The sequence below is a fragment of the Sander lucioperca genome, chromosome 22, assembly GCF_008315115.2.
Source record: "Sander lucioperca isolate FBNREF2018 chromosome 22, SLUC_FBN_1.2, whole genome shotgun sequence".
NCBI classification, from domain to species: Eukaryota; Metazoa; Chordata; class Actinopteri; order Perciformes; family Percidae; genus Sander; species Sander lucioperca.
The window spans coordinates 9,636,437-9,650,626 of NC_050194.1; the positions used below are offsets into that span (position 1 = coordinate 9,636,437).

The following is a 14,190-nucleotide window of genomic DNA, read 5'->3' on the forward strand; positions in this document are numbered from 1 at the left end:
TGCTTTGAACTTGCTTTATCACTGTCTTTTCATGGGCCACATGGTGAAACGTCAAAAAAAGTATAGCCTCATTTATTAAAAAGAAAATGAGGAAGTGTTGCCACAGAGATAGTTCCAGGACCTGAGGTGCTAGAAGAGCTAGCAGGTGACTGAGTATGTCATCCTGTTTTAGTGCATTAATTTAAAAAGCCAGCCCAAGCACATTGTTTTTCACTCTCTGGCACGCACATCTCCGTAGGAGTTCAGGAGCAGTCAAACTCCAACACTAGCTGCCCTGGGGTTCATCCGCTACCACCAGCATTCAGATTCATCTCCCCTGTTGTCAATATCAATAATTTCCAGCAGGTGCAAAATCAGCTTTCAGCCAAGATGACCCTGAACCAAACATAGAATAACTAACTTGAAGCTCAGCAGCAGGGCAGGCCTCTGCCAAACCTCAACAACTCTCCAACTTGCAATGCTCATGTATTCTTAATATTCACCTGTTACTACTCTGCTTCACTTACTTTCTTTTTCTTTAAGCTATAGTGCATAGTTTCTGTTGCCCCCATGAGGAATTCTAAGTAATGACAACAACACTGCCGGCGCATCCACATGATACCTTCTGCGATCGCGCACCCCCAGCCTTCCTCTACGCAGTTGCTAGTAGCCAGGGGAGGACACAAAGGATTAAAAAAATATGATGGACTCTTCAGAAGAGGTATTTATCTTCACTCGAGTTTCTGCGCGCAAAAGTCGTCGGACGCCACAATCTTCTGATCATAGCCATGCTGAGAAATACAGCGAGAGTTGTGTAGAGCTGATAGTCTTAATTAGCTTTGTAGCAACTCATTTGACAATGGCTTGAACGGACGTTCATTAATATCAAAAAGCTACGCACTAAAGCTTTAAAGGGTTACTCCACCAATTTAGTATTGCATGAATGCAGGTTGGATGCAAGTTTTTTTTTTTTTTTTAACACAGAACCATCTGAGAAGCTGTCTTTGGAAACTTGTTGGAAAAGGGCAGCCACTTTCAAAAAAATACCTGGCAGGTGATTGGATGGATCATCTATCTATCGCGTCCGCCATTGTCGTTTTGAACGAACGGCTGTCACAAACACCTAAACCACAGCCAGAGCTGCCAGTAGCTCCTCACAAGACGGCGATTGGTGCAGTAGGCTGGTAGTTCAGACACAAAAGCATTATGTCGGAGCCTGACAAGATGGATTTCCGTGTGATATTGCGAGAATCCAGCTGCCGTGCAAGGTAATGCAGGTTGGGGAGCTTGTGAGAAACAGTCTTTAAACTAGAGACCATCGTGCGATGGGATCAGCAATGATGCCAAATCGGGCCAGGGGCGTAAAGTGTGTGTAGGTGGGGCAATGGCCCCTTCCCTACTTCCCACCCCCCAACTTCCGGCACACTTGCTCGGACCACACCCTTCCTAGCATACATGTTTTTTGGATGTGTATATGAACACATCATAGTTTTTTTTATGGCTAAATAGGACAGCAATTGCAGGTCTAGTCAAGGCGACATAATGGTGACGGATTAGCAGAGAGAGGGAATCCATTGTTTATAGGTTGCAGGCTTTTTTAATTAACATTGACCAGGCGTCTACAGGGCAGCTGATATTGGTGATTGACGGTGAGTGCCACTAACACAAAACTAACATGATGGTGAAATACTACACCAGAGTCTGACACCAGACTTTTTGGATCCATTTGTAGTGCACCAGATAGGGTTTAATTTAAGAGATGAAATTCAATCCCCAAAGATGCAGATATACAGTTTAACATCAGGGATGGATGGCTATTCTGTTAACGGACACTGCTTGCTCAGCTCTCCTGTCTTATTCCCTGATCTACGGGGGAGGGTTCTCCGATACGATAGGGAAACCACTAGGCACACACCATGAATTGCACACACACATACACACTCGTGTGTGCTCGCAACACCCAAGGGACATTGGGACATTGTCGCGCATTGTGTGTGTGTTAGTGGGTGGGTGTGTGTGTGTGTGTGTGTGTGTGTGTGTGGGTGTGTGGGCAGGCAGGCATGCGCGTGTGTCGCTCCCTTTTCCTGTGTGACCTAGAGCCTCTCCTTCACTGATAGAGTGATAAGGTGATAGATACTAGTGCGCAAGCTTCCTCTCTCCTCTCTCTTCCCCATCCTAACTCCCAGCCCATCCATCAATCTGTCCATCCTCTCTGGATGGAGGAAAGAGGTGAGGTGCAAAGTGATGGATGAGTGTGGAAGAACTTTTCTCCCACGTTATGTTCTTTCCCAGAGAGGAGAAAAAAAGTTCAAGAAAAAAAAGGGGAGGCAGAGTGATATCAGAGAGATCGGAGAGATGGCCAAATCTCCAGATCGAAATATCCTGACAGCATCCTCCTCCACGAAAGTCCGCCATGCACCAGTGGTGGAATGTAACTAAGTACATTTACATTTACATTTACTCATTTGAGGTACTTGTACTTTACTTTGAGTCTTTTCTTTTCATGCCACTTTCTACTTCTACTCTGCTACATTTCAGAGAGAAATATTGTACTTTTTACTCCACATTAATCTGACAACTTTAGTTACTAGTTTCTTTGCAAATTATGATGTGTGCGCACAAAACACATGTAGTTTATAAAATCTGATATTTTATTATAAATTAAACTACACAACAATATAAGGGCTTACAAGTCCAGCTGAAATGATTAGCCGATCAAACACTTGATTGACAGAACTGTTGTCTGCATTGAGTACTTTTACATTTAGTACTTTAAGTACATTTTACTGATGATACTTGCATGCTTTTACTTAAGTTACAGTTTTAATGCAGGGCATTTACTTGTAACAGAGTATTTTTACAGTGTGGTATTAGTACTTTTACTAGTAAAGGATCTGAATACTTCCACCACTGCCATGCACACACACACACACACACACACACACACACACACACACACACGCACATAGAGCAATGCGGTTTATCGCCAATCAAACTCACTCAGGGGAGAGTTAATACAAAATTGTTGATCGGAGGAGAGGAAATTTGATTTGATGAGTCGTGACTGCAGACCACAGGAGGGCTTGGCTGGACTCTCTCTTTCTCTCTGTCCATTATCTCATCTGCCTTTCCCTTCTTAATCTATTTACATCTCTCTGTATATATCTCTTATCCTTAATATGAGTTAACCATCTTGAGGATGGTGTTGTCGTGTTTCCCTAACCACTTCTTCTTTCTTTAAAGCAGCTAAGGGGGCTCCTGTCCTCCACACAGCAGGTCTACTGTACAGTGTCCCGGTGTATTACCTCCTATCTCACCTTTTGAACACCACCTCCCCTCCTCCTCCTCCTCATTCCCCCTGCTCCCTGCACCCCATCCCACCCCCACTACTTCCCCCCTTCCAACAGAAGCTCAGAGTAAGCCCTACTACTCGGATTACTCCCCCACTCGCCTGCTCATCCACAAGATGTGCACCAGCCGCTACCTGGACTTGTGCATCACCATCATCATCGGGCTCAACGTCATCACCATGTCCATGGAGCACTACCAGCAGCCCCAGGTCTGATCTGGGGGGAGGATGGGGGGGGGGGAAGTAATGATGGGCTCTTTGCTTCAAATGTTCACGCTTGCGCTTGAATTATAATTGTAACTCATACGCAATCACATACGGGTTGGCAGTAGCTCAGTCCGTAGGGCGTTGAGTTAGGAACCAGAGGGTCGCTGGTTCAAGTCCCTGTGTGGACTGCTAGCCAGGAGAGGTGCCAGTTCACTTCCTGAGCGCTCTTGAGCAAGGCACCGAAGCAAAAAATTCCAGCACACACTATTCACCTCTGCAGTAAAAAGTGTGTGTGGGAATTTTCTTTCTTTTTGAAATGGATCTTCGGGGCAATTGATTCACTGCACCACAAAGGTGCAAAGCAAGCGGCGTGTGTGTTGCTTTCGACTCACCTTTACCAAAGATGTGCTCATAGGTTTCTCAGATTTAAGTCATTCAGCGTGAACAAGCATTAAAAAAGGACTAATCGACAGAAATCTCAATAGACCAAAATGACTGATTAGTCGACTAATCAACTAAGAGGGGGCAGCCCTGGCGTCAGTCCTACACCGACTGATTTTATCCTGTGTTACAGTGTCTGGCTGTAACTGTTTTTAAGGCATTTCAACCATGCCACAAATAAAATTCAGGAAAAAATACTAAATTCTGGCAAATGCTTTAAAACTGTTTTGGCATAAAAATGACCAGGTTAAAAGAAATACTGAATATTGGCACAGAATATTGGATATCTGAAAAATATCAGTATCTGCATTGGTCTGCATTATTTATTATTGGTAATACCTTTGGACTATTTGGTTTTAATCTTCCTGGAACTCCAGGTTTATGGCTTCCCAGGACTTCAGATAGTGTCATATATTCAACCTGTGCCAATAATCGTAAAAAAATAACGTTTCAGAACACCATTGCTCGTTATTTAAACAAGGGTGAGAAAAGGATAAAGTCAACAGAAATAATAAATAAAAATGGGATAAGAATAGTAAAAGCCTGTTAAGAAAGGCAGTTGTGAATTATAAAAGGGAGGTCAAAACAATAAATATGAGATTAGTACATGTAACAATCCCTTACAGTCAATAAAACAGAGAAAGGTTTAAAATAATGCTTCAAACTGTATAAATTTAAGGTAACCCTAGGGTACCACAATTTCCGCCCATCTGGTACACCCAAAGGTTAATACAAATGATATGATTTATAGCCACCAGGCAGCTGTTCCAGCTGGGATTTGTCTTCCAATCGTATTTGAAATATTTCTATCGCTTCAACATATTGTTGGCCACCCGCTCCGAACTGATCAGAACCCCGAGGTGAAAGTCCAAAAAAAGGTGGCTGAGGGAGGTAGAGGGAGAAATAGTATTTAGCGAAATTCCACAAGAGTTAAAGAGACAAAGAGAGAGAGAGAGAAGCATAAATGAGAGAGGAACCAGTTAAAGAAGATTTGAAAAGAATACAGTGGAGGTTTCATAAGGCAGATAAGGAGGTAGTATGGCATGGTAGATGGGAATGTAAGTAAGGGTGTTAAAGACATATGAAGTAGATAAATAGTGGAGTGACCCTGGGGAAGAATAGGACTTTTGGTAGAGTAAAAGGTTATTTCAGAACAGAAGGTTGTTGGGTAAACTAGAGCAGTGATGGAGTACTCGAGTGCTGGACTCGGACTTGAGTCGCTATAATCTGGATTTGTGCCCTGATGACTTGGACTTGGACTCTGGGATTCATGAAATCGGACTTGTGCATTCATGAAATAGGACTCTGAAGTTTCTGACTACTTTTATGTGTAATAGGCAGTGATAAAGTCCTCGAGTCCTGGATTCAGCTTCGAGGAGCTATTCTTTAGACTCGGACTCGTGACTCTACTCTGACTTGAACTCAGGTAATGGTGAACTTGGATTCGGACTCGAACACTGGGGACTCGAGACTTGGATTCGGACTCGAACACTGGGGACTCGAGACTTGGATTTGGACTCGAACACTGGGGACTCGAGACTTGACTCGGACTTGAGAGTTGGTGACTCAACTACAACACTCGAATAGAGTGTATTTAAGTCAGAGATGTCAAGGCATTGACTGTTTGTATGGTCAAATGGTTATACAGTTAATAAATTGTTGTTTGGTAGAATGGAATGTCTCTAGGTAAACAGAAGGTCTTTGGTTAGTATAGAGGGCTGTGGTGTAGAATAGGTTGTTGGGTAGAATAGAAAATAGTGGACTTAAGAGATGTATCACAAACTGGAACTAGCTGCGAGTCGATAAATTGCCACCAGTAAGGATTTGGTGAAATCCCTGTTGACCACCAGTTCTGTCCCCGTCTCGCTGCTGAAGGTCAGTTTTTACATGCAGATGGGCACTGTGAATTCTCCCACGGGCAAAAATGGACACTTTAATTTGAATGGCCTTTTCATGGAGAATGAGGGAAGGACAAGTGGAGGATGATGTGAGTGATCTATTAATGGAATGGCTAATTCTGGAGAAGAGGACCGAGGTTTACAATATGGACCCTGAAGACTGAAAATGCAGAACAAAATGTATATATACACAGCAGAAATATTATTCATCATAGCAAGCCATTTAGTGTAACTGAGTCACATTGAAAATTTCTTTTTTTCTTTTAAAAAGACAGCAATAAAAAAGATGTGTGATAATTTCATCATCATAGTTTTCAGTGCAGCTTCAGGATATTTCATTAAATGAGTGGCAATGAAACCCACAGCTTACTCTGCTAAGATAACAGACCATTTAAATGCTAGGTTTACTGACTTGTTAATGGTCCCATATTGCAAAAAGTGGGATTTCCATGTCTTTTTTATTATAAAGCAGGTCAAGGTGCTATATAAATACTGTGAAAGTATCAAAAGGCTCAATCCACAGAAAAATGCACACAGCCCGTATTCAGAAACTGTGTCTTTAAACGAGCCATCAGGACCTTTGTACAGTTGTGATGTCACCACTATACTATATATAGGTAGAAAGTGTCGCCACAGTGCCGTTACAGTCATTTCCCGGCTGCAGTGATGGTGCAGAGACTCCGAGAGCGCAGGTGTGAAAGACCCAGAAACGCAGACCAATCAGAGCAACTGGGCTTTTTCAGGAGGGGGGCTTAAAGAGACAGGCGCTAAAACAGAGCGTTTCAGACAGAGGGTGAAAACAGGTATATTCAGACAGACTTTATGAGAAAAATAATGTGTTTTTGAACTTTAAAGCAACGATACAGGTTCTAATAGAAACCCCAAAAACAAATATGAACCTTAAAATTGGCATAGAATGGGGCCTTTTATATGGATTCTTGTGCAGTTTATTAAACTTTTAAAATTTCTCTCCCTAACATTCTCAGGAGTTGGACAAGGCATTAACGATCTGTAACTACATCTTCACCCTCATCTTTGTTCTGGAGTCGGTCTTCAAGCTGGTGGCCCTCGGCTTCAGACGCTTCTTCAAGGACAAGTCAGTATTTAACCGCCATTCTTCCCAAAGTGACGTTATGACCTTTGTCAAACATTTCCGATACCGATCAGACAGGAATCCTGAATAAACATTGACCTCGCCGTTTAGCGTTTTGACATTTGAGTGGACGTGACATTGTAATACAGTGGTGGTTAAAGGTACCGCTTTTTAACCTCTGAGTCATGTGGAAAATCTGAGGCAGCATTCGGAGAGCTTAAATGAGCTTTTGCTAAGGTGCTCCAGTGGACGGCTCCCAGTGAGGCCTGTATGAATACAAACGGCCTCGTAAAACACCCATAAAACACGCTGCCTTAGATGATTTCATAGCTTTGAAATCCCTGGCTTCCCGCTGAAAACCACACAATAACGAACAAACGCAATCACAACAGCACAAATGTATACTACCACACATCACATGTGTGAATACACACGCATGCACGTGAATACACACTAACACACACACACACACACACACACACACACACACACACCTCAGTGGAGGCGTCATGTTTTTGGACCAGGGCTGACCACCAAGGGCTCCATGATGTCCATTCTCTTTGCCAGAGTAGACCATTATCCTTTTTGCATTTGGCAGTGGTCCAGTTTGATATTACCTAAACACACAGGAACACACAGGAGCACACAAACACAACATTTAGCCAAGACCCCCATGACTACTTTGAAAATCTCATTGGCTTTTAACTTGATTTTTCTTGATTCACACACTTTGAGTATCTAAATGAGGATGTGAGCGATAAACTAAGGATTGGACTCTGAATGCTGCTCATGGACGATGACAAACCTGATTAGTACGACCACCCACCACTAATCTTCACTGACTTTTTGTTCTCTTATTTTGTTCCAAACATTTTGTTCAGTGCACATTGATTGCACAGGGGCTGGAAAACACTTTAATGTCAAGTCAAGTTGCAGTACCTGGGAAAGAAAGTAGTCTGCCGACTACTGATCTGAGTGTACCATATCTATCGTTATGATACATTAAAATGGCAACAAGTCCTCTAACCCAGGGGTCTTCAACATTGTTTAGGCCAAGGACCCCTAACCTGAAAGAGATACGAGCAGGGACCTCCTACTACATATATTGTATAAAATTAAGTTGCATATTAAACTGGGCCTACAATAACGTGTAAGGTGGCCTTAAGCCTTTACACAGAGGCCTACCTTTTTATGGTGCCCTACAATACTAAGCTACTATTTACATATTCATATATCATGTTTTAATGTCAAACATACATGTGGCAGGCACCTGTATGTTGAGGTTTTTGTTGTTTTCTACAAATAGGCCGATTTATCTTTGCTAATAATATGTTGCATTCATGTTAATGTATATTTTAAGACATATTTAAAAAAAAAAAAGTATTAAAAAAAAAACATTTAACAATAATTTGGCAGCCCCCCTGCATTGACTCTGAGGACCATCTAGGGGTTGCGGACCTCCTGTTGAAGATCTCTGCTCTAAACCAGACAACGACATAGGTTGTTTATTCCTAGCCTGGTCCTACCAGACTTTCGTACATTTTATTTGTACAGAGAGTCTGGCCACTCTCCATTGACAAGTGTTAACTTCCTTGAAGGCGGGTACTCTGTTGAAGTTTAAAACTATTGGATCGGCCCAGAGCCTGCCCCTACAAGCATTAATATAAGTTGGAATTGCTACTTGAACAATTGACCAATGGAAGCGTTTTTCGGGGGGAGAACAGTCTCTAAAATGAAACAACACCAGTGCTCTATCTGCCTCATAACACTGAAATGGTCTGCACACTCCCAGGCATCCACAAAATTGTCTCTAAATTTTAATTTAATGTGATAAATTAACTGTGCATGTCAAACACTAACCCTGTAACCTCAAAAGGTTGTAGAAAGCTTGTTGTTTGCTCCTTCACAAAGCACTGCAGCTGGATTCCTATCGGTTACATTGCATTCTAGTGACAAGTTTTCACAGTGGGGGATGTCGATAAGAACTAATCAAACAACAAACATCACAATTCAATTCTTCCTAGTCAAAAAGAACATTTCAGATATCCACGTCATTTTTTCTATCCATAATGAACATTGTCGATATCTGCAGCATAATTCTTGCTAGGAAGAACTCCAATTTCAGATATCTACAATCCAATTGTCACATAGTACACATCATTTTATTTTTCCAATATCCAAAATGGAAAAAGTCATTCCAGATATCCAACGGCTTGGCATAGTTCTCATTTACTTCACCACTTTGGCGCCCCTTCATGTGTGAAGCGCGCTGAGACTGTCAGGTGCTAAAACCTGTATGCTATAATGAAATTAACAGATTTTGGTTGAAAATGTGGGCTTGTGGGAAGTCATCACAAGTTATTGGTTTTGAAGTTAAAAGGACTGGTGTGTGTGTGTGTGTGTGTGTGTGTGTGTGTGTGTGTGTGTGTAGGTGGAACCAGCTGGATCTGGCCATCGTGCTGCTGTCCATCATGGGCATCACTCTGGAGGAGATTGATGGCAACACACTGCCCATTAACCCCACCATTATCCGCATCATGAGAGTGCTGAGGATCGCACGAGGTATGCACCCCCTGCCTCTCCACCTGACCATCCATCCATCCATCCATCACAACCCTTTCCTGACACACTCTCTCACACACACGTACACACTCTTTTTCTCTCTTTTCTGGTGCTGTACTTTTAAGATGCCTTGTAAATCAGCTATGTTCCTGGGACTCCTCTCTTTATCACTTTAGCATGGCATGTCTCAGCAGGGTGCGGGCACGTGTGAGTCGACCAGATGGCACAGGGAAACACAGTACGCTGACAAACACAAGCACTGAGAAGGAGCAGAGAGCTAAAATATAGAGACAAAGACTGAGAAATGGGTTAGATGAGGAAAGATAGCTAAGGGTGGGCGAGAGTCGAGACACGTTGTGACAGTAAGTGAACTGAGCTGCGGGAAACTGAGACTAGGTATGGAGGGAAAAAATGAGAGGAGAGAGGGAAGAGAGGAGGAACAAAAGGAGGAGGCAGGGATGATGAACAACGTCTGACCTGAAAATAGATTATGGGAAGTTGGAAAAGAGGGGCAATGGATGTCAGAGTTAAAAAAGTTGAGATGAAGGGAATGAGCAGGAGATAAATGAACAGAGGAAAGGTGTGTCGGTGGGTGAGAGAGACAGAGAGCATACAATGTATCTGGATAGGGAATACATGGTGGAAATGGTTGGAGGAAGTGCAGAAGGAGGGAATTTAGGTTCAAAAGACTTTGGCAGGAGGGAAGAAGAGGAAGGGAAAAGCAAAACTGCCTGTGTGCTTCGGGCCGATTACTGTCCAGGTAATTAAAGATAAGAGAAGGTTGGAGGGGAGGAAACAGGAGGAAGAGAAGAGGAGACGGGCAGCAGGGAAGCTCATCTGTTTTGTCTGATTACTGAATGTGCAATAAAAGAAGTAGCATGGAAGTTGTTACTGATTACTGTCACACAGAAGACTAGGCACAAACACATGCTCTTGTGTGCAATGTGTGTGTGTGTGTGTGTGTGTGTGTGTGTGTTTGACACTGCGATTTGGCCGGGTACAATAGTTGGCTGATTTTTTATCTGGCATCAACATGTGTCTCATGTTCACACTGTATTGTTTACACACTGGTTCCATTGTAATCACATTTTAACTTTCCTCACCAATATAGATGCACAAGTTAATCTGCTGTTTAAAGCTAAAGTTTTCATCTCTGCTTTCACGACTCTCACAATCAGAATTTGACTTTGATTCTATGCCCAACAATAGACGTGTCTGAATTGTTAGTGTATATTTTCTTCACTGCTATTTAGCTCTTTGAAATCCGGTCTGTAACCTGAAAACCTTAGGAGATGCGACAGAGCTACAGTAATAAGACAGTGATGGCGATGTCAATCAAGCCCAGTTTGGGACACTCACAGGGTCCTTAGGAAATGTCTAATTGAGGAATGCACAGACCTGTACATTTGGGGAAACAAAACAAGCGCTCCACAAGTGAATTGCCCAACATAGAAGAGCCAACTCCTCAGGTCAGGACCCAGCAGTACACCTGCAACTGAAGGAACACACAGGACACACATTTGAGGACGGCAATGTCCACATTTTTCACGTATTTCTTTGCTGCATGTTATTCCTCCTCTCTCTCCCCTTTCATGTCTTCAGCTGTCCTATAAAAATAAAGGCCTGAAATGCCCAAAAAAAGAAAAAAAAAATCTAGAACTCCCCACTAGTCAGTCAGAACTAAAGAAGCCTTTTAAATGAGAGCCTCAACGTCTTCAAGAATTTCTAGCAAGTCCAGTTGCCTTTGCTTATCACAGAGTCTAATCGAGTGTATTATGGGTATGTAGAGGTGTTCAGTGCAAACCTATATGGGCTATAGGGTATTATAACAGAAGACATACTTTCGTGCTTCAGTAGAAAAAGCAGCAGTGTAAATAATACAATGAGCAATGGCTGAATTGCATTTAGCTGCTTCAGTTTCAGGGTCCTGGTGTTGTGCAGGCTTACTAACGGAGCCATCTTTAATATTTTTCTATTATGACAACTCAAAAGGATGCGATGGAAAGAACTGTAGTTTGATTTGATAAGATGGGCAGGAAGCCGCGATTGCTGAGAAATGTGTGATGACTTCATTGTTTTGACGTTTTAGTTACACCCATTAGTGCATGAGGACCCCATGCAGATATCAGCAGCAGTTTTCCAGGTGCTGTTTGATTGGATCTTTAAATTTGCCAGCTTTAAAACAAGCTGCTGACATGGCTTGACGCTGGCTTTTTACCCGAGGCTCTTAAGTTGAAAAATTTAGGAACACATGAAGAACTTTAGGCAATGAAAATGTATGTTTTTCCTTAGTAAAGGGATACAAGGAGACATTTAAAGCAACATTATTTAATTAATTTCAATACAAAAAGTACACAATTTATTATTATTATTCCTGCTTAAACTGTATATGGTCAAAAGTGTATTTAATGTCATTGTACAAGACAGGGTTGTGAAACGAAATGCAGTTAGTCCCTTTATGCTACACAAGAAAAATAAAAACAGTAGTGCATTCTTGTAGCGCATTTTTGGAATTTGCATCAGGAGGTATGTAAACAGCAGCAACAAAAACACTGGTGATCTCAGAGCAGAAAATATGGCCAGCATCTTAAGATTAAAAAAAATTAACATCAGGGAAACCTTGTCCATGCACTTTGACTACATTTGAGCACCAAGCATCATCTGATCTAAACACAGAGTCTGCCTCCCCTCGTCCTGCGCTGTGTCAATTGTAACAGCCTGATCCAGGATGCCACGATGGATCCACGTCTGTGCAAAGATGTGGGCGCAGCAGTCTCCGATGCTCCCGTTGCTGGGCAAGCCACAAGTTAGTCCAGACTAGATCTTATCCTGGCTCCCTTCCTTCTCACACCGCCCATGGTGGCGCTTGGTCCGGCTGGTCGGTTGGAAGCTGCTTTGGGCAGTGATCATCTCAAGGTCCGCAGCACTTAATCCAATCCCCGCGCTTCCTTCTCCATTGTTTGATGAGTATATCTAAATCATAGGCCATACGTGCTCCAGTAACAAAGGCGGTGAGACAACCAATTAAAACAAAAATTTAGTGAAGTTTTTCACTGTCCCCCTCATGTGCAGAAAACGGCAAGAAGACGCTCGCACTGTCGAGTCTGCCAGGTAACCATTGGAAAGTATAAGTAGCCTAGAAATCTAGACGCACCCTAGAGGCAGCAAATGTAATTTGCAGCCAGGGTCAGTCTAGCAACTCTCCGTTGGCTTGCGAGCTGGAAAAAACAAACTCTAGTCAGGCCAATGACATCGTGTATAGAGTCGGTGGGCGGGCTAACATAATGACGGCAGAGTTGTGACAGTTCCACGTGAATTCCCTGCTACTTGAAAACAAAGAAGATGGCTGCTGCTGGCGAACAGCAGCTTTGGCCGCGACTCTGGAAGACTTGGAGTTAAGCTTTTCTTTGAGAAAAGAACAAAGAACGGCACTGAATTCATTCTTAAAAAAGGAAGATGTGTTCGGAGTTTTGCCGACCGGATACGGCAAAGGTTTAATCTATCAACTAGCGTTGCTCTGGTTTGTTGTAGCGCTATCCTATTGCGTGCAGAGGGAATTTGAAAGACAACCGTTAATCCCGCCCCTCGAATTGAGCCCTGCCAATGGTTAGTTGGCTTGTCAGGCTACAGTATAAGCACAAAGAGATAGTCAAGTCAAGAGACAGGAGAGAAGTTTGTTACCACTCTCATGTCTGTATTGTAATTTTAAGGGATAACGCCAACAGCCAGTTAGCTTAGCTTAGCACAAAGCCAGTAAGCAGGGGTAAACAGGTAACGTGTCTCTATCCAAAGGTAAAACAATCTGCCTCTCAGCTTTGATCCTAAAATGTTGCAACCCATTCTTGTGTGATGAGTTTTCTTGTCACTGTGAGGTTGCTAGACAACTAGTGGAGACGCCTGGAAATCACTGGCCCAGGCTGAGAAAAAAGCTAAATTATTCATGTATTTCTACTTTTCCACTAATTACTATGCATTATCTATCAGTCCTGGTGTACCTCCATTGGTAGCCAATCACCATACCTGCAACCCCAATCAGGAAGATATGACCTCAAGGCTATCTGAAAGCTTAATGTTGTTCAACAAAAGGAAATCTGTGACTACACCTACGGGAAGGAATTAGTCTGTAAGTAAAGAACATGTTAAATCTTTCAATTTCACAGAAGGCGTGATGGCACAAGTCCCTGTTCTCTAATGAAAGACTGAACAATCTTAATATTGGTAAGTAAATCTTTCATTTTCTGTATGTTTGTGTCCCCACAGTTTTGAAGCTCTTGAAGATGGCGGTGGGGATGAGAGCTTTGCTGGACACCGTTATGCAAGCCCTGCCTCAGGTACACAGTCAACTCTGTTAAATAACATCCACCAAAGCCACCACGAATTCTCTTTTCCTTCCACATCCTTATTTTTTCTCCGTGGATCTTTCATTTTCCTAACACGTCCCAGAGAAGCTGTCCTTAAAATTGCATCCCAGGAGCATTTCTTTTTGGTACAAAGTCTTCTGGTTTCAGGGCGTCGTTTCCCATGAGCTTTTTTGCCAACTCTACAGACTCTTATTTGCATAACCACCTCCTGCAGAGACGGGGAAGTGAATGTAGCTTCAGGTTTTGTTTTGAACGACGGTGGGTGGATTTGAGAGTGGTGGAGTTGGTAAATTAGAACAA

At 42.7% G+C, this 14,190-nt stretch overlaps 1 protein-coding gene across 12 annotated transcripts in view; it reads left to right on the forward strand.

Moving 5' to 3' along the window:
* The window catches only part of cacna1g (calcium channel, voltage-dependent, T type, alpha 1G subunit), a 231,939-nt gene that overhangs the window by 191,810 nt on the left and 25,939 nt on the right, over positions 1 to 14,190 (forward strand). For 10 of the 12 annotated variants that reach the window (XM_031312182.2, XM_031312188.2, XM_031312189.2 and 7 more), the window contains 4 exons: positions 3,387 to 3,538; positions 6,861 to 6,970; positions 9,399 to 9,529; positions 13,790 to 13,860. In XM_031312182.2, coding sequence (XP_031168042.1) covers positions 3,387 to 3,538; positions 6,861 to 6,970; positions 9,399 to 9,529; positions 13,790 to 13,860 — 464 coding nt within the window. The remainder of the gene's footprint in view (positions 1 to 3,386; positions 3,539 to 6,860; positions 6,971 to 9,398; positions 9,530 to 13,789; positions 13,861 to 14,190) is intronic. The other 2 variants (XM_031312183.2, XM_031312186.2) reach the window with 1 other exon arrangement.